This window comes from Gossypium arboreum, chromosome 10 (genome assembly GCF_025698485.1).
Source record: "Gossypium arboreum isolate Shixiya-1 chromosome 10, ASM2569848v2, whole genome shotgun sequence".
Lineage (NCBI taxonomy): Eukaryota > Viridiplantae > Streptophyta > Magnoliopsida > Malvales > Malvaceae > Gossypium > Gossypium arboreum.
Window position 1 is genome coordinate 2,274,636 of NC_069079.1, and position 21,204 is coordinate 2,295,839.

General features: G+C 33.1%; 4 protein-coding genes across 7 annotated transcripts; 2 read left to right on the forward strand and 2 right to left on the reverse strand.

The window, feature by feature from the left end:
• The first annotated feature begins 2,727 nt into the window (after nt 1–2,727).
• On the forward strand, nt 2,728–5,434 carry LOC108488688 (uncharacterized). The gene is made up of 8 exons (XM_017792978.2): nt 2,728–3,066; nt 3,161–3,250; nt 3,801–3,860; nt 3,968–4,007; nt 4,132–4,225; nt 4,816–4,875; nt 4,957–5,048; nt 5,129–5,434. Exons 1-8 carry the CDS (start codon nt 2,954–2,956, stop codon nt 5,213–5,215), a joined length of 636 nt encoding a protein of 211 aa, XP_017648467.1. The 5' UTR covers nt 2,728–2,953; the 3' UTR covers nt 5,216–5,434.
• Nucleotides 5,435–6,561: 1,127 nt separating this feature from the next.
• On the forward strand, nt 6,562–9,306 carry LOC108489324 (probable 2-carboxy-D-arabinitol-1-phosphatase). Its single transcript, XM_017793779.2, has 7 exons — nt 6,562–6,899; nt 6,992–7,143; nt 7,658–7,777; nt 7,858–7,957; nt 8,158–8,297; nt 8,398–8,477; nt 8,973–9,306. Exons 1-7 carry the CDS (start codon nt 6,749–6,751, stop codon nt 9,097–9,099), a joined length of 870 nt encoding a protein of 289 aa, XP_017649268.1. The 5' UTR covers nt 6,562–6,748; the 3' UTR covers nt 9,100–9,306.
• A 544-nt stretch (nt 9,307–9,850) lies between these two features.
• LOC108489323 (uncharacterized) lies at nt 9,851–13,112 on the reverse strand. Its single transcript, XM_017793778.2, has one exon. The coding sequence runs from the start codon at nt 12,816–12,818 to the stop codon at nt 9,912–9,914; it is 2,907 nt and encodes a 968-aa protein (XP_017649267.1). The 5' UTR covers nt 12,819–13,112; the 3' UTR covers nt 9,851–9,911.
• A 1,048-nt stretch (nt 13,113–14,160) lies between these two features.
• On the reverse strand, nt 14,161–20,204 carry LOC108489657 (probable ubiquitin-conjugating enzyme E2 24). 4 transcript variants are annotated; one of them, XM_053020061.1, is made up of 11 exons: nt 19,661–20,204; nt 18,764–19,073; nt 18,301–18,685; nt 18,028–18,136; nt 16,516–17,938; nt 16,210–16,347; nt 15,586–16,014; nt 15,430–15,493; nt 15,194–15,333; nt 14,781–15,092; nt 14,161–14,688 (listed from the first exon to the last, which is right to left on the reverse strand). In XM_053020061.1, the coding sequence occupies exons 5-11, from the start codon at nt 17,926–17,928 to the stop codon at nt 14,440–14,442; spliced, it is 2,745 nt and encodes a 914-aa protein (XP_052876021.1). In that variant the 5' UTR covers nt 17,929–17,938; nt 18,028–18,136; nt 18,301–18,685; nt 18,764–19,073; nt 19,661–20,204; the 3' UTR covers nt 14,161–14,439. The 4 variants fall into 4 exon arrangements, with proteins under 4 accessions (XP_052876021.1, XP_017649827.1, XP_017649828.1 ...); XM_017794338.2 differs by having other exon boundaries at nt 15,194–15,336; XM_017794339.2 differs by having other exon boundaries at nt 18,301–19,073.
• Between the last annotated feature and the right edge of the window lie 1,000 nt (nt 20,205–21,204).

The window sequence follows — 21,204 nt, forward strand, 5'->3', positions numbered from 1 at the left end:
TTCATGTACTAAAGTGTGCGTTAAGCCTATTTAGATTGGATTTTAAAATCATTATTCGTCGTAGTTTTAGAGTGGATATGGATAGATGTCTTGACATTAATTATTCGAATCTATGTTGCTTATTCCGATAATAGATACAGACTAAGATATCTGAATTCATTAATTATAAAATGTTTATAATATTTTTATATATAAAAGAATTTTAATATATTAGAATCTAATTTTTTACATATTCGAATATTCAAAAATAAAAAATATAGAAAATTTGAAATTGTGTTTTATTAAAATATGTGATAGATAATAGTATTTAATATGGATTTAAATAATAATATTTGAATAATATATAGTAAAAATGAATTTAATTTTTTTAGTGAGATTTATCATTCCTTATTCCAATTTTAAACTAATGCAAGATTTAAGTGGGAATAAATTTAATAATTTTCCATCTTTGAAAATGATATCAGGCATTTTTTTTGGCTTATTTTGAATTTTATTATTTATGAGAGTTAGAGAAATACAAATATAGTATTATTATAAGTATATATCCAATTAATTATATAATAGAATTAAATTAATATAAAATAAATACGGATAAAGAATTAGAGAATAATTTAATTAAATTCACACATGATAATGATGTATGATGAAATTGAAGATCGACAAGTAACGGTTATATACATACAAATTTTAACCAAGATAAAACTCGAAGTTAAATACTTAAAATTTTAAATTTTAACAATGCTAAAACACACATTAATTTAAATTTTATTATTTTTAATAAAAAATAAAAGAAGGTCCTCTTCCAAGACACGTGTCATGCACACACCACTTTATTTTCCATTTTTGAAAAATGTTTAATTTTCGATTTTAATTTTTTAATATACTTAAATTTAATATTTAATTTTTATACTTTAATTTTAAATAAAATTTAATTTTTATATTTTATAATTTTATTATTTAGTTTAAATAATTAATATCGTCAAATTTTAATTATAATATTACGTGGTTATATATAATTTGAAAGCATATTTTAAATCTATAAAGTTGAGAGATTAAATTCTTGAAAATAAAAGTTAAAAGACTAAATTTTAGATATACGAAATGTAAAAACTTAGGGACATATTTATTTGAACCAGTCAAACCGACCAAGATATCAATCCGGAGAGAGACATCAGATCAAGTGTCTTGTGAACCAATACGAGTCAATATAATTAAGTTAAAAATCGATTGAATTTTTTTAAATATTATTATTTTTATATTTTTTAATGATTCGCTTAATCAAACTATAAAAACCGATGATCTAACTAATTCGATCTATTCTTAAAACTTTACTGCAATATATTTAATTTTCAAATTTTTCTTTATTTTAGTGACCGAATGATAATAATCCACCGCTTTTGGGAACATTACCATATAATAGTTTCTGAAATTATTAGGAACGTTGCATTATTTTGTTCCCTCAACGCTCAGCCGCATTTAAAATCGATTAATTTTTTAAATTAAATCCAAAAGGATAAGTGAATAGAAAAACCGGTGCTTTACACCTGTTTCACCAAGTATATGATTGCCTATGTTTACTAATGGGATCACCGTTGATCAGTAATCAATGATGCTGCTAAATGAATCGGACGACTTAGATTTGATTTTATTTATGCAATAAAAAGAGCCCACTAGAAGACAGCAAAAGGATGGTGCTATGGTGGGGCCATTGCTACCCTTTTTCTTTTCATCAAATCTGTTTGTAAGATATGCTATGGTTAATACACTATTTTTATACTTATTTGTTATGTGAGATTGTTAGAAATTCTTAAATTTCATCAACGCCCCACCCCCCACCCCCTTCCATGAAAGGAGAAAATGAAAAAAATATTATTGACTGAGTTATTAACAATTTTATTGATTGAGTCTTAACTCGACATCAATATTATTATTAGCGTAGGATAATATGAATTTGAGTGTGCTTTGAAGCATATTGTGTTGAAAAATATGGACATCGTATATATAATAATAGTAATTATATATTATTATTTACTATTATAAAATGTTAGTCTAAATTAAAAATGATCTTATTTGGTTAAAGTTTATTTGGTTTTAGTTATTAAATAAAATATGGGTTAATATATGTAGATACTCTAGTAACTAATTTCTAATTGATGATGGACTGATTAAAAATGAGGGTTAATATGCAAAAGTTATATATTAAGGTTATGATGGTTTATTAAACTTTATTTCAGATTTATTTTACAATTCTAACTCATTAGGGTTATACGTGATTTTATATATTATATCAAAAAGAGTAGATACGATAACAATTTATAATGAAATTAATATTAAAAAAAATTTAAATTTTTTTCAAGTTTTATTAACGTTGATGAAAATTAAGAAAAAAGTCAACAATATATTAAGTTAAACTCGATATGAATGAGAGAAAAGATCTAGATTCAAACTTAAATAAAAAATGAAACTTAACAATCATGGATGTGGCCATCTTAAATTCAACTTATTAAATGACATTTTCTTTATTTATTTTTTTATTTTAAAATAATTTTAATAACCAAGATCCTATATTAAACTCAACATTTATGAGTGTAAAGATACTTTAAAAAAATTTAATAAATAAAAATTGTAGAAATCTAAGTTGTAAAATAAAAAAAGTTCTCAATATTAAAGTTAAAAAAATCAATTGGAAATAAAATTTGTAAATTTTGATCAAACGAAAATAAGCTATTTGAATATTTGAATTGAAAGAAAAAGAGCGCCAATTGAGCGCGTAACAAAAAACGGCATTTCTTATATCCAAAAACGGCCAATCCTCTTCCTTCTCCAAAGCTTCAAAAAATTAGAAAAAAAAAAAAAACTCTCTAACTCACACGGAGAAAGGAAACGTCTCTCGCTCTCCTTTTTCTCCATTTTGAACTCCAAATTTTTGTAAAAAAGAAAGGAAACCAAAACAATGTCAACGAGCAAAGCAAGAAACAAAAAGCGTGGATCGGAGTCCTTGCTCGGAAAATCGGATCCGAAAACCCGACTCATTGATGATTTCGATCCTGATCCTGATCTTTCTAAGTCATTCTTCACGACTACTGTTCTTCTATGTTTTCTTTGTATGTGTTTATGTGCTTTAATTTGATAAGCATTTTGTTTGTTGATGAAATTTCAGTGATCTCAAAGGGATCATGTCGGCTCTGCAACTGATAAAAGAAAAAGCACAAAAGGACGGGAAAAAGAAGAACGAAGAGACAATTTCCAGGTAAAATTAAAATTTGATTTCACTTTTTTTTTTGTTTTAAAAACGATATTTGTTTGAATTTTATAGTCAATGAGAATTTTACATTAGAGCTGTGATTTCTTTGCGGTTTCCTCACCACCCCCTCCTCCTCAATTTCAAAGATGAAGCTGTTTTTTTTTTTTTTCAATTTTCATATTGATTGCAGGTGTTCTTTTACTTTTATGCTATTTGATGCATGATTTTGGTTGGTCAGTTCAAGGAATTTTGTACGAGTTAACAAGTAGTAATTTCTTAATTTGAACTCCATCATTGAACTTTTACTGTATTCAGATTTGAATGAATGGTGCATGTGTTATTATTCTATTTTCTATCAATTCCTTCGCTGATTCGTGAAGATCATTACGTCTATGCTAATGGTTTCACAAACTGATGCTTGACTAACTTTAATTTGAGCAAATGAAATAACAAAACTGTTATATTTGTTTGTTTAATCTTTTTTCTTCTTCTTTTTTTTTTTTAAATTCTTATCAAGTTCTGCCATTATTTAGTCTCTTGTATATTGCGTTGACAGTGTGGCTGCTGAGATAAGATCTAAGCTTGATGATCTGAAGTCAAAAATTGAGAAGGAAAGGTAAACTATATTAGCCTACTTATAATCCAACCTTGAGCCAAAATTTAAGCATATTTTTTCTGATCTAGATATAGTAATTTATTGTTGTTTGTTTCTTTTTACTCTAGACAAACATTTGCCAAGGCACTTACAAAGAGCTCAAAAGAGGTATTTACTTAATAAAGATCTCAGGGATCATCCATGAAACCGGTCAATAAAAGTGAATTTGTTAATTGGATTTAACAAATGGCTTAAAAGCTTGAGATGGTAATGTAATTTATTTGTTTTGCAGTGTGAAAATTGCTTGAAGAGTGAGACTGCTAAGTTTCAAGAGGTTTACGAGAAATTCTGCAAAGAAAAAACTATCCACATGCAGTCTTTGAAAGGTAGTTTTTGAAGATCTATTAGAATATCTTGTAGTAATACATCTGTCAGTATCCTACGATAGGAAAGTTGTTTATTTAAACTTTAAACTGCTGCTGATATGATAATAAACATTCTGAAACTAGTTTTTGGCTTATTTCTTTGGAAACTTGGTTAGTAGTCTTTATGATTGGTATGTTTTAAATTTTAGTATAATAAATGAAGTTCTTCAATTTTTAAATTCATGCCTTGGCTCCGTAGTACTGGTATACCTTTACTCTTAAACATGTATGTATGTCATCAGCGTTGAATACTCAAATGGAACCTTTTCTGATAATTAAAGCTCTTTTTGCCTATTCATTTCTTTCCTTAAGTGACAACTAAATAATTATGTGTGCTTGCTGGGTTGAGCGATAAAGAATTTAATGTTTCGTCTTTTAAATAAGGTATTGGATCGAATCGGAAAAACCATAATTAACATAAACTAAACTTTTCAGAATTTGAAGTTTATGATTCAAAAAACCATGATTTTAAAAAGATAAACTGAAAAACTTTATTTCTATGCGAATTTAGACTTTTGATTGTATTCTGATTTATCAATGCTATTCCACAGATACTATTTCCAGATTTGAGGAAGACAAAGAAAGGCTGTTTGTGCGATATGAACAATTGAGTAAGCTATAAATAAAAATGCTGTTCCTCGATTTTAATGAAGCATAATTTATACTAATTTTGGTATTGGTTGGTACATTAGGGAAGAAAGAGAAGAGCTTGATAATCGAGCAAGAGAAATTCTATGCTGATAAAATTGCTCAGTTGGAGGAGTCATTGAAGAAAAAGAAACAGGTTATTAAACAATGAAACTGGCAAATTTGTTGACTTGAAAAAGCTTTAAACATCTATTTTTATACGTTATGCAAATGCAGGATGAAAGAACTTTCAGCATTTTGAGGAAAACTCTTGGGTCTTTCCTCGACAATGGTTCGGATGAAGACTTCCCACCTGAAGATTGAAATTTGTTTACAATGAAAAAGATGGAGACATCTTACTGAGATATATAATCCTTTTCGTCCTTCGGTAAAGTCTTAGTTTATACGTTTACAGCAATTAAAAATTCCATGCATTTCTATTTTGATACAGCATCAAAAGGACGAAGTTAAAAACAGCGGTTGTAGTTGCAAATGCCAGTTTTGGGATGAAAATTCTTTGCCTTGATTATTTTGCTAGTGAAACTGCTAGAGTTAATGAGGTAGGGTCTTACTATTTTCTGCTAAACATTATCAGCATTAATTTCTTTAGAACCTATCCACTCTTTGCATTGAATAGTGGGTTTTTGAAGAAGCACATATGCAGTCAAATGATGGACAGATTAGACCGATATAGTACACCTATAATCAATTGTGTGGATTGAGTTGGTTTTAAATAGGGTTAATATGTGTTTTAAAAATTTAGTGTTATTTTAAATGCTTCATATTATTTAAATTTTTAAAGTGGAGTTATTTGAGTTTATCATTTGAATTATTTATTTGATGATTTTAATTTAGATTATTTTAGATTCTGATTTTATTATATTTAAATATTTTAAATTCTTTTAATATTTTATGACTAAAATAAATTGAGTGGAGTTCTTATTCGAATATCATAATGCAAAGCATTGGAGGGATCGTTTCGGAATGCGCTGTTTTGTAAACGTTATCAGCTTGAGTTGCCAAACTCAAAATTTGGGGGTAATTGGTAAAGGCAACGTAAACTTACATTACATCAGCATCAGCAAAATGGCATAACAGAATCTCTCATCCCGAGCTTAAGAATAAATACTGATATTTTGTAGAAAAAGAAAATTACGTTAAATATTAACTTTTCGTCAAAATTTTAATTTAGTCCTAGATTTTAAAATATTTTAATTAAAATTTCAAAGTATTAATATTATATTAATTAGATTTTTGTTAGTCTAATTGTCAGTTTAGGTGTTAAATGATAGTTTAAAACCAACATGGTGTATCTTGACTTATATAGAGTGGTGGTTAAAGTTTTTTTTAGTTACTTGTTTGGCACGGTTCAAATTGTATTTACTTCTCTCTTACCCTAAAATTGTATAAAAAAATCGTGGTGTATTTTAAAATATATGGATTAGAAATAATTTATGAGATCGACCTATATGTATTTATAATTTAATTTATATATTTTGAATGTTTCTTGTCACAATCTAACGGATGAATTGATTAATACTTTCAAAATTCAATAAGAATATTTTAAAATTAAGGGATCAGTTTAAAATATGAGCATACTTTAGGGATGTAAAATGTAATTAACCAAAGAAATAAAAAAACACAAGGATAAGAATCGCTTACCCAATACCTCACCGTATCACATGAAAACAAACCCCCACCATTCAAAGCTAGATACAGTGCCCCAAGCTCCTAATAATCAAAGATTCGATAATAGAAAATTCCTGAAAACCCACCAGCAATTGTTCATATGGTCTAATGTATATCAAACAATCATAGAAACCATTATCATTTGTCGCCCCATCTTTGAAGAAGAACATGGTTTGTGAAGCTCTGTCCTTAACCATCCCTTTCTTTACAAATTTAGCCTCCAAAGATGCTAAACTAGCTACTAACCGCTATAATTTATGTCGTTCAACTCCAAGAATTCGATGCTCAAGTTCCAGTGCAGAAGGGCCTGTAACTGCTGGTAAGTTCCCATGCTTTCTCCAGTTTTCATTTACTTTTTTTTTTTTCCTTTTTGCTACTTAAAAATTGATTTTTACGGTGTTTCTGATACAGATAAACTTGAAAATGATTATGCCTTGACTGGTTCTGCTTATGATTTTGAAAGAGGTACCATATCGATTACTCGTGAGTCCTTATCTTCTCCAAAGAAGGTAATTCTTGTAAGGCATGGCCTTAGCACTTGGAATGAAGAGGGTAGAGTTCAGGTTTGTTGCCTCTGGTTCTCGTTAATTAGTTTCTATTACAAGATATTCATCTAATTTTAAGGAGTTTTTTCTTTTTTTTGAGTTTGCCATCATTGTGACCATATATGAAGCTAGACTATGTTGCTTGGATTCGTGTGGAAGTGTTTGCTATGGTTGTTTGTTCAAAGGGTATTTTTCTTAAAGAGTCGTATTTTCGTACCTATGTTTGAATATATGAATGATGAAAAACATCAAATTTTAAGGAGTTTTGAGTTGGCTTTCATTGTGCTTTGTGAACATATATGAAATTAGACTATGTTGCTTGGATTCGTGTGTAAGTGTTTGATATAGTCGTGTGTTCAAAGGGTATTTTTCTTAAAAGGTCGTATTCTCGTACCCATGTTTGAATATATTTCAGATACAGGTGCAGGGTTTAAGCATAATGAAGAACAGAGCGACATAGAAGTTGGTTCTTCCATTTGTCTCCGAATCCCCAAAATTATGCAGTGCTGACTTTGCTATCTTTGTGTTGCAGGGCAGCTCAAACTTATCTGTGCTAACAGAAGCCGGAGTGAAACAAGCTGAAAGGTGTAGGCATGCCCTTGCAAATATGCACTTTGATCAGTGTTTTTCAAGTCCGATATCCCGTGCTAAGGTATGACTACCGACCTTATTTGTTAAGGTTAGATGTATAGGATTCTTTTTGTATTTTTGAACCATCTTTCTGTAATGCAGACTACTGCTGAAGTGTTATGGCAAGGGAGGGAAGAGCCATTGGTTTTCCTTGATTCACTGAAGGAAGCCCATCTCTTTTTCCTTGAAGGCATGAAAAATGGTCTGTTTCATTCATATATATACACGTATAAGTATGTATGTAAAACTTGTCTTAAGTACATTACTAGCTTGGTCTATGTAGAAGTTATCATCTAGCCGGTTTTGAAACTCAATTAACTTAAGTAGCTAATTTCTGCTTTAGAATAATGCAAAAACATTCTGCAAGTATTAGACTAAATGATATTCAGAATTTGGAGGCAGTGGATGCTAAGGTGATATATCCAAAGGAGTACATAACATGGAGAGAGGATCCGGCGAATTTCTACGTCAACGGTGTTTACCCTCTTCGGAGACTATGGGCAACAGCTAGAGATGCTTGGAGGGAAATATTGTTCACGCCGGTATACTCTCTTTTCCATTAACTTCTTTTTTTGTAATCGCTATATCTTTTGCATCCCGAATAAATTTGATCGATGAGTAATGGTGTTCATCATTTATCAGGGTGAAAGTTTTTTAGTTGTCACTCACAAATCAATTGTAAGGGCACTTATCTGCACAGCTTTAGGGCTACCCCCTGAGAGGTATGTCATTTTCTTAACATATTATAACTATTACCATTGGTGAACTGTATGTTCTTGCCAATGAAAACTGTATGTTCTTCATGTACTTATAATTTCCATTTCTTGCCAATGAGCTTTTAGAGATCTTGTTTAACTTAACTATTTGCTGCAATTGTAACAATAGAATAAAGAACATGCATCTAGGATTCACATATCGTTTTGGTTCATAAAGGTCTAATTATGGTTTCTATCCCTCTGTTACGTTAAAATTTGAGATTTAATCATTTTACTTCAATTCAGCCTAATGGTCCTTCTAACTTTATAATTAGTAGGTTCAAATTGATAACATCGATGGTGTCTGCAATTATAGTGATGATGTTATATCAGCTTAGAGGGATTAAATCCCGAATTTTAACATAGTTGCTGGACTAAAACCATAATTGAACCAAATACTGTTGCATTGTTGCTCGACTTTCAGCAGCTTTCTCTAACAGTTGTTTTTCATTCATGCTTCAGGTTTCGGTCAATCGATGTGAACAATGGTGGTATATCCACATTTGTGTTCAACAAAAGAGGGGAAGCAATGCTTAAGTCATTGAATATGACTGCTCATATGTATAGCGATCATGTGTATCTTTCTTGAATCTGTTTTTGAAGCCATAGCTGTTAATAATGTGAGAAACCAGACATAACCAATATGTTTGTTTTTGTGTAGTTCATATGAACATAGGATTCTTTACCTTGCATAAAAACATTACACAGGTTCCTGAATCCTGACCATTGATTCGAGTTTTGCCTAAACCTATGGGGTAGCAAAAGGTTCGTCTTTGAGATTACTTATTTCACTAAATCAACGTCTTCTTTAACTGTTAATTTGGGTTTATGATTTGTTTCCTACTGCTTGCTTTTTGTTCAAGTAATTAACTCGATTGAACTTGAAAACATTTTTACCATCCCAAATTGTGACTAAAATGCCAAAATGACCTAAATCCCAAATTACTCGAAATTGAAATGACCAGAACTTATAATAACTGAGCTCCAAAAACCCGAGTCTTGAACCCTAAGAAGGCTGAACTTAAACAACCCAAATTTAAAAATGACCAAATCTGAAAGAACTAAACACCGAAAATGACTGAAGTTGAGAATTACCCAAACTGAAATGAACCTGAGCTTCTAAAACCGGAATTGATTCAATCTAGACTCTAGTTTTGCATTCATATAAAACTAGAGGATACATAAGTTGGCTTTGCAAAATTTGGCTACCATGCAAAAACATATTGATTTCAACATTTATTTCAGTATCACCCTATGATAAACATACCAGAACTGAGAAGCAAAAGAATCCATAGGGAAAAAAGAACAAAGAACATAAAGCCCATAGCTATAGAACAGGATGATCGAAAAGCGTTTACTATATTTGATCTGGAAAAAAAAAAGTTTCCACCATTACTTGCATCACAAGCTATAAAAGTTTTTCTGAACAGTTTCCCCTTGTAATTCCTCACTGTTATCTACAGATACTTTTTCGTATACAGCATCTTTTCGAAACCGTTTAGGTAGTAAATACTGACCTCCGTATCGCTGCTGCAAGAAAACAAAGATGGCAAAGAGCAGACCACCACAAGGTATAATGATATCCCAGGCAGTAGAATAAAAATCCATTTTGTGGTTTGCGTATATGTACGATAAGTCGAGATATCCTGAGGAACTGTGAGCTCTGTAAAGATCATATGCGTGAGGCAATAGACGGACCAGGGTTGTTCCGATGTAAAACGAAGCAGCAAGAGCTGTTTCGTTTGATTTGGAGAAGATGTTGAACAGAATCTGTGGAAGCAAAAACCCATCGAGAATCAAACCGCCGTAAGACTTAAAGTCGGTCCAGAAAGAAGTTTGATGGTAGAAACGGTTTTGGTATGGAACCATTCGGAGCCGTTTGTGATGGGGTTGTAGAAACGGGGTCTGGTGGGAGTTTTTCCATCGGTGCACGAACCAAGCTATCAACCCACCAGTTAGGTATAAAGGTAGGGATACGTATAATGCTTTTTTCTCTGCGTCCCGAAAGCCCTTTTGGCTATCATCACCTTGCCGTATGGACCAAGTGAGTTGGAGAAGACGAAACTGCAAAAGGAAAGCTACCATTGTTACCGCCCTTACTATTATCTCGTTTACTTCGAGCCATCCACCACTTTCGAGAAAAGCATTTTGTTGATTACTGTTTTTTACGAACAAGGCCTCGAAGTTCAACAATAGAGGAATCATGTGCCCCAAAGTAAGAACAACGAGCATCAAGACAGAGATAAACGGAAGCACTTCCGGGTGTCTCTTCACATGAAAAAGCTGCATTCCAACAAAAAGACATGCGAGTGTATTGGAAATTAAAACCATGGTAATCTCCAGATCCATTCGCCAAATGGATTCTTTAGCCTGTCCAGCATAGAACGATCTCGAGGAAAAATTAATTGGTCCAAAATAAAGAGGGTCCGACTTGATCCGTGTGCTTTCAATTGTCCCCTTAACACGATACTTTTCTGCAACATTTATAGGAGAAAAATGGATAGTAACTAAAATGTCACAGTCCAATGAATCAGTTTTTATCGAACTATGATTCTTGTATCTTACGTGTTTACATCCAACCATGCACAGAACACCGGTATGTCTATCATATACACCCTCAGCAGAAATTTCAAATCCTTGGGCCAAAACAGGTCTGTTACTCGAATAATACGTGTAGCTAATCTGATAGCTGATATTCAATAGCCTGCTATCATTATTGCTCGGAATTGCTGACTCAAAAGACAACGGTAAAAGACTGTAAGACTGATACTTGTAAGGCTGAGCACCCACAAACATTGGGTTCGCAATACCCCATGCTGACTCTCCTTTACTATCTATCACTGACATATCAAATCTCATATCTATCGAATCAGCATTAGGGTATGTCTTTCCCTTGTGTTCGGCAACATGCTTACTTGCATAAACTCTTCTAGCACTGTCAACCTCGGTATACTCGTATCTTAAACCCGGAACATTCTTTAACCCAGGTGATACTTCCCAAACACTCCTGAACCGAATCATATCAAAGTAACTCGGATCCTCCTTGTTTTTATCACTCCAAATTTTCCCCACAATCGAATCCCTATTTCTCAATGACAAAACCTTGGGGTATCTCAAGCTAAACTTAATCGAACAATCCCCAATTAATGTTCCATTCAAAGAATTCCCAAATTTCAAAATTCGACAAGCAACACCGCAAAAACTATTCTTCTTCTCATCCCATGCTCCCTCACCGATCAATGTCTTGTTAGGATCGAAAGGGAAATAATTACGGGTCCAACTCGAGTTCCGGAAACCCAACAAAACCTGCATTTTCCCTTTATCCACACACTTAATATGCTTAAAGAACATGAAACTAGGAACAAATTTAACATCTTTAATGACAAAACTGCAATTAACTTGATCACAATTTCCATAATCCAATTCAAACCTAATCTTACGTTGAACAACCACTGAACAAAATCCCCCATTTGCTTTATTAACATCCAAATTTTCTCCCTCACTTAAACAAGAACCATCCTTTCCATTATCAACCAAACTAAACTCATAATTCTCGGAGTTTCTAATGCCCAATATGGGAACAGGCTCAAAGTAACTCGAACTATGTTCAGAATCCAAACTTTGAAGAGCCCCAGAGATTAAAGTACCAGAAACATTGAAATTATTCGAGTAATTTAGCTTAAGAACAACATTAAAAGTCCTGAATTTACCTGCATTGCCATTGCTTATCCCTGATCCAATCATACAAAGCCTCCCAGTTGATTCCGACCAAAACCCACCAAGCGAAAAACTTGGCGCTCCCCTTCCGATGACTGGGATTTTCGGTCCCCTGATCCGGAACTGCCGCCGTAAGCCTCGGCGAGGGTTTAAGATACCGCCATTTGGAGAAGGAAGGGAAAATGATTTAGGAATTTGTAAAACGAGCTTTCCTTGAACTTTATAAATTCGGGTTTGATTACTACCAAAGATGTCGTGAGAAAACTGAGCACTAAACGTAGCTGCTTTGGGCACATCGACGGCGGTATTTGATTGGAAAAAAATGGAGTCTCCGCCACTGAAATACCCAATTTTAAAGTCGAGGTTGTTAGAAACGGTGGTGGGGCTGGGAAAAAGAGTGGTAGGCTCCGCCGGAGATACCGGAACGACGCCGTTACAGTGTTTGATGTACTCTAATGGGATTTCAGCATGGATTAAGGAGGCTTGAAGGAGGATAAAGAAGGTGAAGAAGAGGAAGGGACTTAGATGTAAAAAATGGGTTTTCGAATGGTTTTTTGGGTAAACTAAACGAAGAAGTTTTGGCGGCTTCATTGTCGGGACTGGTTTTTAGGCAATGGCGAAAAGAAGCCTTAGAGCGGTGAAGAAACTGAGTCAGATCGGTGGGGTATTTTGATTTAAAGCGATTTCCATTAAAGGGGCACGATTGGGAGCGTTGGGTGTTTTTTTATTTGATTTTATGAGGGTTTTTAATGACGAAATTGTAGAAAATTGGGGTTCACCATTAAAATTAGATTATTAGGACATGATGTTGACTCTTGAACTCCATTGATGGTCTGTTGGCTCTGCAAACAAAAAACGCGTCCAGAAGCCAAATGTTTTTGAGAAAAAAGAAAGGTAAAATTCCGCTATTAATACCTCTACTATGTCTAAAATACGGATTTAATCTTTATATCATACTCTAATTTTATCACTTTTAGTTTTATATTTTTCAAAGTTTAAATTTAATTTTGAATCTTGATTCAAATGGCATTAGTTAAACTTGTTTAACTTAAAGTTTTCTATTTTCAAAATTTTATAGGGTAAATATATTATCATATATATAATCTCATAAAACTTGCTATTTTAACATAAAACTTACTAAAATATTTTCGTTTTATTTAAATATTAAATTTAATAGAAATTGTTTAAGTAAGAACTAAAATTTTAAATTTTAAAAATATACAAAATGAAATTTATTAAATTATTGAGGAAAGATTAATAGTAAAATTTGACTTAGCAAAACTAAATCAGAATACAAAGATTAAATTCACGACGTATGTATAATATAAGGACTAATAGCAAAATTTGACAAAAAAATACACGAAAATAGATGGTTGAATTGGTTTGTGATGGTGTTACTTTGCTTTTTAAAATTTAAGGATTATTTTAGATAAAGTCAATTTCATTTTTGAATTATTTATTTGAATTTCGAATTGTTTTGAGTTCAAGTTATTTTAGCTTGGGTTATTCAAAGTTTACCAATTGGGTTTATTTAGGGTAAAAATACTATTATAATCCGTGTACTAAGAGTAAGATTGTATTTTTCTTTTTACTAAAAAAAAAATGACAAATTAATCGTTATACGTTATATCGAAGAGCAAACTAGTCTTTTCTATTAAAAACTTTATCCAATTCTATTCTTAAAAACTGACATGATTGATAGAATAACCAAACAGTCACACATACACCTCGTGCTTACATACGAAAACCAACTTTTAACAATAGAAACAGATAAAATTTACAATAATGAATAAATACAGTTCGACTCTTATTACAAAATTCTCTATAGTACTTTTATCATCATTTTAGCTTGAAGTCCTCTCTAATATTGAATCATCCTAGTCCAATTTAACAAGACAGGATATAGGAAAGGCATAATCTAAGAAAAAAAAAATTATCAAAAGCACACCAATCCAATCATCATTCACTTCTTATTTCACAAATCTTATTTGTTTTTGCAAACAATAATAGTTCTATACGGTCATAGTAAAAGCCTGTTAAGCATGGCTTTAGACTGTGATACAAGAAAACATTGCAATCTTTTCACCAAACCACACCTGGAGATATATGATACAGAGCTTTCCTTGCAGGAATCTTTATTCGATTTTCGTTTTTTCGAAAATTATGGTGAAGAATATTATACAAAGGTATTCATGATATGATAACAGGACATTCACTTATTCAGCCCTCGGAATTGGCTGCAATCAATTCCCTGATCCGAAAATGCCTCCACAAGCTTCGGGAGAAGCTTCGAGAGCATGATTTTGAATCCAGTTGAACTTCCTTTGAAGTTTTCATCACGGTCTTTTTTGCCGCATTTGAGAGCATATCCTACTGGTGCACCTTCCATGTATGCATTGCAAGCTGTGATGATGGTTTCAGCATGTTTACTAAAATGCTCCTTGACAAGTGCCTCGAAATGCTGCAACGGTATTGCAATAAGAATAAGTGACTCGAAAATGGACAATGCCATTAATTTTTCTCTCATTTTACAGAACGGGACTCTAATGTTACCTTGGGCGGCTTGCGGAGTACATAAAGCATAGACTGGCAGGTGATGAGGAACGCGTTTTCATTGTAGCTCACCGAATTTGTCTCCCCCTCGGCTCTTCCTAACTGTTTATCGTATCCAGCTTCGTTGAAATAAGGTTTCTCATTAAGCACAAGAGCCTGGAGGGACAGAAGAACTTGTAGAATCGTGGAGCTTCCTGGATTCCAGACCTCAGTGTCGGAACCTGTCCACGTATTTAGAAGGCTTAAGCAAACCTTCCCTGATTCATACAGGTTCGGATTGAGGCGTAGCCCCCATGAATGGTAGTGCACCAACTGCAAAAATTCGACTTCATGAGTCTTGTTTACATATATATATATACACGTTCATGATTTACGTGAATATTCACTTTATGCAGAGACCAAGTAGAACTTACAGGTGGTTCGTACGGATAGTTAGAAGGGAGAAAAATGTCAAAAAAGAACAGCCCGTCATGGTAGGGCGTGCCAGGGGCACCAACAAGTACCGCTCGTAGTAGATCCATCCTTTCCTCGTAAACACGAACATAGATAATTTCTGCTAAGGTCAAAAATAGTCTCGTGACAAAATTGTCAAGTGAACTGATAAATGTAAAACATAAAATCATTACAAAGAGTAAGATAAAGAGCTAACCAGGGAGATTTTTCTCTAGGATACTCCATTCTTGTTGAACCTTTTTCACCCAACTTCGTTTCACCTAAAAGTGCGGACAAGTACGAAATTGAAAATGATTCAGACTGTTTTAACAGCTCGAATTGTATGTTTAAGGAGTCGGATAATGTTACTAACCTGAGACACGGCCAACACCTTGCTTTCACCAAGGAAATGGTGATCGGAGCAATCACTAACCATATCAAACTGCCTGTATCGACTGGAAGTCTCGTCGAGTCTCGGCATCATATTGTTTTCTTCGATCTCTTCTGCTTCCTGCTTTATGTTTGTTGTTTCGAATATCTGCATCTCGCTCGGATCTAGCTCGGCAGAGTCATTGCAAGTTTCTGAGACTTCTTTCTCGAGAAGAATGTCATCTTCTTTTGCACTATGAGAAATAAAACTAGATGACTCTTGGCTTAAAAGTGTTACGGGAGCAAGGGATCCAAGGAAGCTAGAAACAATGCTAGAGAATAATTCGATAGCAGCTTGAGGACGGAAGAAGGAAGCAGGTGCCCATGAGAATTTCTCGCCACTTCCATGTGCACTATCGAAACTCAGCAACTCCTGAAAATAGACATAATACAAGATTTTTTCATGTTGTCAAATTCCTGGAAGTATAAAAACAGTTTCATTTTAAGCCACGATTCCCTGGCCCTCATTAAGAGTTTGGGTTTACAAGGCTGGTATTGATTATTCAAGTTCCGTGCATGTTATGAGCAATCAAACTAAAATATCATGAAAACCGAAAGTTGGATTTACCTTTCCTTTGTGGCTATTAGGCTGTGTCTCATGCACGAACATCTCTTGGTTAAAATCCTCGGTATTTTCTTCATAGAGACCGGGAGTTGTAGCTGAACCTTCACACTTATCAATACGGGAAATTTCATATGGTGCAACCTGTGTGACAAAGTTTAACGATAAATTTGAAGGATATTTGACTGCTAATTGATGAGTAAGAGACAGAATATATTCAACCAAAAATGAGTTCAACAAGTTCCGGGATTCTGAATTTATATGCTATGCATATGATTCGAATCACGGAATAAGGATGAATAAGATTCAAACCTTTGTTGGAATACCAGAAGCCCATTTCACCTCCAAGTTTCCATCTTCAAACCCAATGACAACGCCGATACAGGATGGACAATATGCACAGGGACGGTTGTTCTCATCCCTTTTCATGTTTTTGCCTTCCGAAGCAGCTTCGGTACCTTTTTCAGCCTGATCGCCAAAATGGTTCTGAATTGCCTTAACCACAATGTCACCGAAACAGTAGCAGTAATTTGGGTGCTCAACAAGTTCATAAGCACTAACAGTTTCCTCCATCTGCTCTCCGTCAAAATCATTTGCTTGAATCACAGCTTTATTTCTCCACAGTACCTTAACCATTCGTTCTTTTGCATCCACACCGCAAACCACACCCCATCTTTGAGTATCGCCATTGGTTCCCTTTTCAAAGACAAACTGATGAGGCCAAAATTCGTGTGCGTTTGCAACACTAACAGGAAGTAAAGTATGTGAATCTAGTCCCATACCGCAAGTACCATCTTGCCATGTAACATTAACTTTGGTCCTTGTCTTGATGATAACAAAGAGTTCCTCCGGTCTTGATCCCGGGTTTCTTATTTTAAATCCTTTTTCTAGTTTCCAGTTACCGTTAATCAAGTCATGAGTTGATGCATGGAGAAACTTTCGAGAAGTTCCCTTGCCATCAGCAAAAGAAAGCATACACCAATCACCGAGCTGCCAATTTGCATGGGGAAAAGACACCAACAAAGTTAAGTCTTTTGCCTCCTGCAAATGCGAGGGAGGAGAGGCACTCATATCATGATCTAGGTGAGCAGAGGAAATCCAATCAACATAAACAAAACCTGCTTCCACACTAGAAACAGTTCCTTCATCCCGATTTTCCCTCCAGGTACCACATAACCATCCAGTTGAACTAGAATAATCCGAAGGCACAACCCGTACTCTCTGTCCTGGATAATACGGATATTGCGAGTCGTCAATTATGTTGGGAGAAACAGGCACAAGCTTGTCTTGACCCATGGCAGTGACTTCACATTTTGAACCGTCATCAAAGACAATAGTAACACGGTCAACAACTTTATCCACTTTACCAATCCAAGTCGAATTAACAACATAATCCCCAACAGAAATGGAGCGGATCTTCAAAAGTTGGTTTGAATTTATATCTTTTATGACTTTCCCATTAACAGTCTCAAGATCCACAAACATATCAATATCAACAACTCTGCCCATCTGTCCACATGGATCTGTTACGGAGCGTACAATGTCTCCATGAAAGAACCCCCTCTCAAACGAGAGAAGGTCATCAATTTTCCCAATACTTTCTTCTAGACTTGAAAGAATGGTACAAGCCCGGCCACCATACAGAAACTCTGTGTCTTCTTGTTCCTCACTACTGCCACTTTCACTAAATGTTTCCCAATCAGAATCGGTGAGTAGCATATCCATTTTTCACCACCTATGAGAAGATGTATGTCAAATTTAGTTCAACATAAACAACATATGGAGGATTTAGATTTTAGTGCCACTTTTGGGCAAGATTCTGACCTTAGTAATAAAACAATCTTCGGGCACGATTTTTACTTTCAAAGCTTTGCTATCTTTAAGAGCACGACCTATGCTAGACAGAAACGACCATAAAAGATGGCGCATGCACCTGTGAACGCATAGAAGCTTTAGTTTAAAACAGATATGCTAATATGAAACCATTCATTAAGTGTTTCACTTAATTATAGAAACTAAACTATTAGTTGTTAACCTATTATTTTTTTTTTCAAATTCTATAACAAAACAATAAAAAGTCCAGGTAGAAAGGCGTACCGGTACGTAACTCCTGCTTGAACAAACTGAAGCACCGAAGATATGATGGGTCCAAGTTAAATGGTAATAAGGATAGTGAGTTAATAGTCAATCCCGAAAGAAGACGTAGCCAAGGATATGACTATACTCTTCTGTTACGAATCACGGAATGTATCTTCTAGTTGGTTCAATTGTTCGTAACAGATAGTGAGTCAAATGTCCTGAAGAGGATATGTTGACTCTATTGCCAAAGGAGATGTGCCCTAAAACGGACGAAGGGAGTTAACTATGAACTCCAAATGCCAAAGGAGATTTGCCCAAACGGGTCCAAAAGTTTACACCGGAGGAAACTTCCGAAGGGAGTAAACTTTCGAGGTGTTTTTCTTCGAATGTCAGTGTGAAGTTCCTAGCATGAAAGGAGAGATCCCTATATAAATAACTGCAAATGATGACCAATAAACACTCCTTTCTTTAGGAAATTCACCTGACCCAAGGAACTTTTAGTAACTACTGCCAAACAAGATTTTCCAATTCAGCAACTTCACACACACACGCGCATATATATATATATAAACTATGATGCCAAAGGAGATATGCTCCAAAGTAAAGCTGAAATGACCGTCTTTTTTCCCTCAAACAAAGCGGATCTGCTTCACGAAGAGTTCAACTAAATCAGACAAGGGATCAGTGCCGCTTATCAAATAATGTTTGTGAAGAAAATTTATTCCAACAGTGGCTTTTCCTTGCTGAAACTCATGAGTGCTTCTTTAAGACATTTAACATTCCCACGAAACCTTCAAAACAACAACCACCATAAGTTATATCCCGCCCTATTTTTTTTTCTAAAAAAAGCCTTAAAATGTGATTCCCATATTCACATTTTTTATTAAAAAAAGAAGAAAAAAGCTAATGGTGCTTAATAGATGATGCACAAATGGATTAAGAACAACAAAAAGAATGTAAAATTTAAGAATCCACTTTATAACAAAAAAGCATAGCAGCTATACCTACATATAATATTCAAAGAAATAAGTTTTCAGATACCCTCAATTAGATTACTCAAACTCAATGAAAAAGCCCCATTTCTTTACAAAATTTGCAGATTTGAACAAGTTTTCTTTGCATCAACATTTCAAAAATCCAAAATTCAAATAAAAACATACCCTTTTTTTTTCATTTTTTTCAGCATGCAGGCCATATAAACATAAACAAGTACAACTTTGAATTCTATAAATAAAAATTACAGCTATATAAAAAGTTAACACATATTAACAAAAAGTTCAAATTCTAAAGCATGGTATAACCTATGAGCAAAGAAAAAATAAATTATATGAGATTTTCATGGAAAAAAATGAATGAAAAAAATAAAAAAAAAACTTACCATTTTCCGCATCTGAAAAAGAGTAGAGCCATAAATCCAAATGAAAGAAAATTTATCAATCACAAACTGTACTAATTAAACCAACTCAACCCAGAAAAATAGACTTAAACTCCATTTACAGCGAGAACAAGAATTCGTCTTTTTTCCTTTCAAATTTCACTTCCAGCTTCCTTTTCTCGCTGTTTTTTCCCCTTTTCCACCGGTCCAAACAACATAAACAAAAAAAAAAAAAACCAAAAATACAAAGACCGGGAAATTTCAGAGAGGTAGTGTTCCTCTCTGAATCCCCATAGCTAAGACGCCATTAATGAAGCTTGAAAACATTGCAGAGTAGAGTAAACAAAAGAAAATAAACTTCGGGTTTCGGGTGTTTTCTTGCTTGTTTGAACGTTGAAGAAGCAGAGCTGTAATGGTAATGATATTCTTCTTTTTTTTTTCTTTTTTTCATCAAAAGGAAAAATATTGAATTGTGTATAATTAATGCAATGCATAATTGCATACAAAAAAAGAGAGAGACAGAACGAAGAATATACACGGTATCTTAATTATACTGTACGTTCTTTCTCGTAATGACATTATTGTCCCTGTTATTTTTTCTTTTATCACAATCAACCCAAAGTGCTAAACTAGAATTTTTTTAATCAAGCTTAAATTTAATTTTTGTTCTAATTCTAAATTTAATCCCTCTCTTTTGCAAAAATTGAGAAGATAGCCCTTGTAATTTGTCAAATTTTAGTCATCGTACTTTATGAAAATTAAAATCAATAGTTCAACGATATATATGTAATAAATTAATTAAAACCAATGGTTCAACAATTTATTTGCAATGTATTAGTAAAAACAAAAGAATATGAGGATCAAATTCTGATAAATTAAAATAATGAGATTAATTTTTTAATTTTAGTGAAGTAGATGGATGAAATTAAAAAAATACTTAATTTACTTGTAATCTTTTTAATAATACTTTTCTTCTAAGTTTTAGTTTAATTAATTGAAACTCCAAACCCCATCCAGCTTTTCCAATTTTATTATTAATTAAACAACATTAAAAAAATTGCAACTATAGAAAAATATTGATATTTAGAGTTAACTTCAAGATTTAGATTTTAAATAGGCTGATTTTAAATAAGTTTTAAAATATTAATATCATATTAATTAAATTCATTAACTTTGATATTAGCTTAAGTGTTAAATATAAGCTTAAACTTAATGTGGAATATATTTAAAATACGAGGATCAATTTGTTAATATTATATACTTATCACGTGAATGGCTTGAATTTGACAAGTTAAAAAAACTTTTTAATTATTTAAATTTAATCTATAACAAATTTTAATAATAATATTTTTTTAACACGTTAAATTCAAATTGTATATACTGTAAATGCATATTTTACCATAAACGACATTGAGGGTTGGCAGGGCAAGAAGCTTCCTAAAATATATATATATTTTAGCCCTTTAAATTTTAAAATTTATATATTAGTAAATGGTAAAAGTACGTTTTACTTGAAAATGATAAAAATTTTAATTTAATTTTTAAAA

What these genes read in the sequence shown, in the direction of transcription:
- LOC108488688 (XM_017792978.2), top strand. Translation starts at nt 2,954, where the DNA reads ATGTCAACGAGCAAAGCAAGAAACAAAAAGCGTGGATCGGAGTCCTTG. An exon ending in TGTGCGATATGAACAATTGA is followed by an intron (nt 4,876 to 4,956) that starts GTAAGCTATAAA and finishes TTGGTACATTAG; the next exon opens with GGAAGAAAGAGAAGAGCTTG. An exon ending in CATTGAAGAAAAAGAAACAG is followed by an intron (nt 5,049 to 5,128) that starts GTTATTAAACAA and finishes ATGCAAATGCAG; the next exon opens with GATGAAAGAACTTTCAGCAT.
- LOC108489324 (XM_017793779.2), top strand. Translation starts at nt 6,749, where the DNA reads ATGGTTTGTGAAGCTCTGTCCTTAACCATCCCTTTCTTTACAAATTTA. An exon ending in GGGAAATATTGTTCACGCCG is followed by an intron (nt 8,298 to 8,397) that starts GTATACTCTCTT and finishes ATCATTTATCAG; the next exon opens with GGTGAAAGTTTTTTAGTTGT. An exon ending in TTAGGGCTACCCCCTGAGAG is followed by an intron (nt 8,478 to 8,972) that starts GTATGTCATTTT and finishes TTCATGCTTCAG; the next exon opens with GTTTCGGTCAATCGATGTGA.
- LOC108489323 (XM_017793778.2), bottom strand. Translation starts at nt 12,818, where the DNA reads ATGAAGCCGCCAAAACTTCTTCGTTTAGTTTACCCAAAAAACCATTCG.
- LOC108489657 (XM_017794338.2), bottom strand. Translation starts at nt 17,928, where the DNA reads ATGGATATGCTACTCACCGATTCTGATTGGGAAACATTTAGTGAAAGT. An exon ending in CTAATAGCCACAAAGGAAAG is followed by an intron (nt 16,015 to 16,209) that starts GTAAATCCAACT and finishes GTCTATTTTCAG; the next exon opens with GAGTTGCTGAGTTTCGATAG. An exon ending in AGGTGTTGGCCGTGTCTCAG is followed by an intron (nt 15,494 to 15,585) that starts GTTAGTAACATT and finishes CCGCACTTTTAG; the next exon opens with GTGAAACGAAGTTGGGTGAA.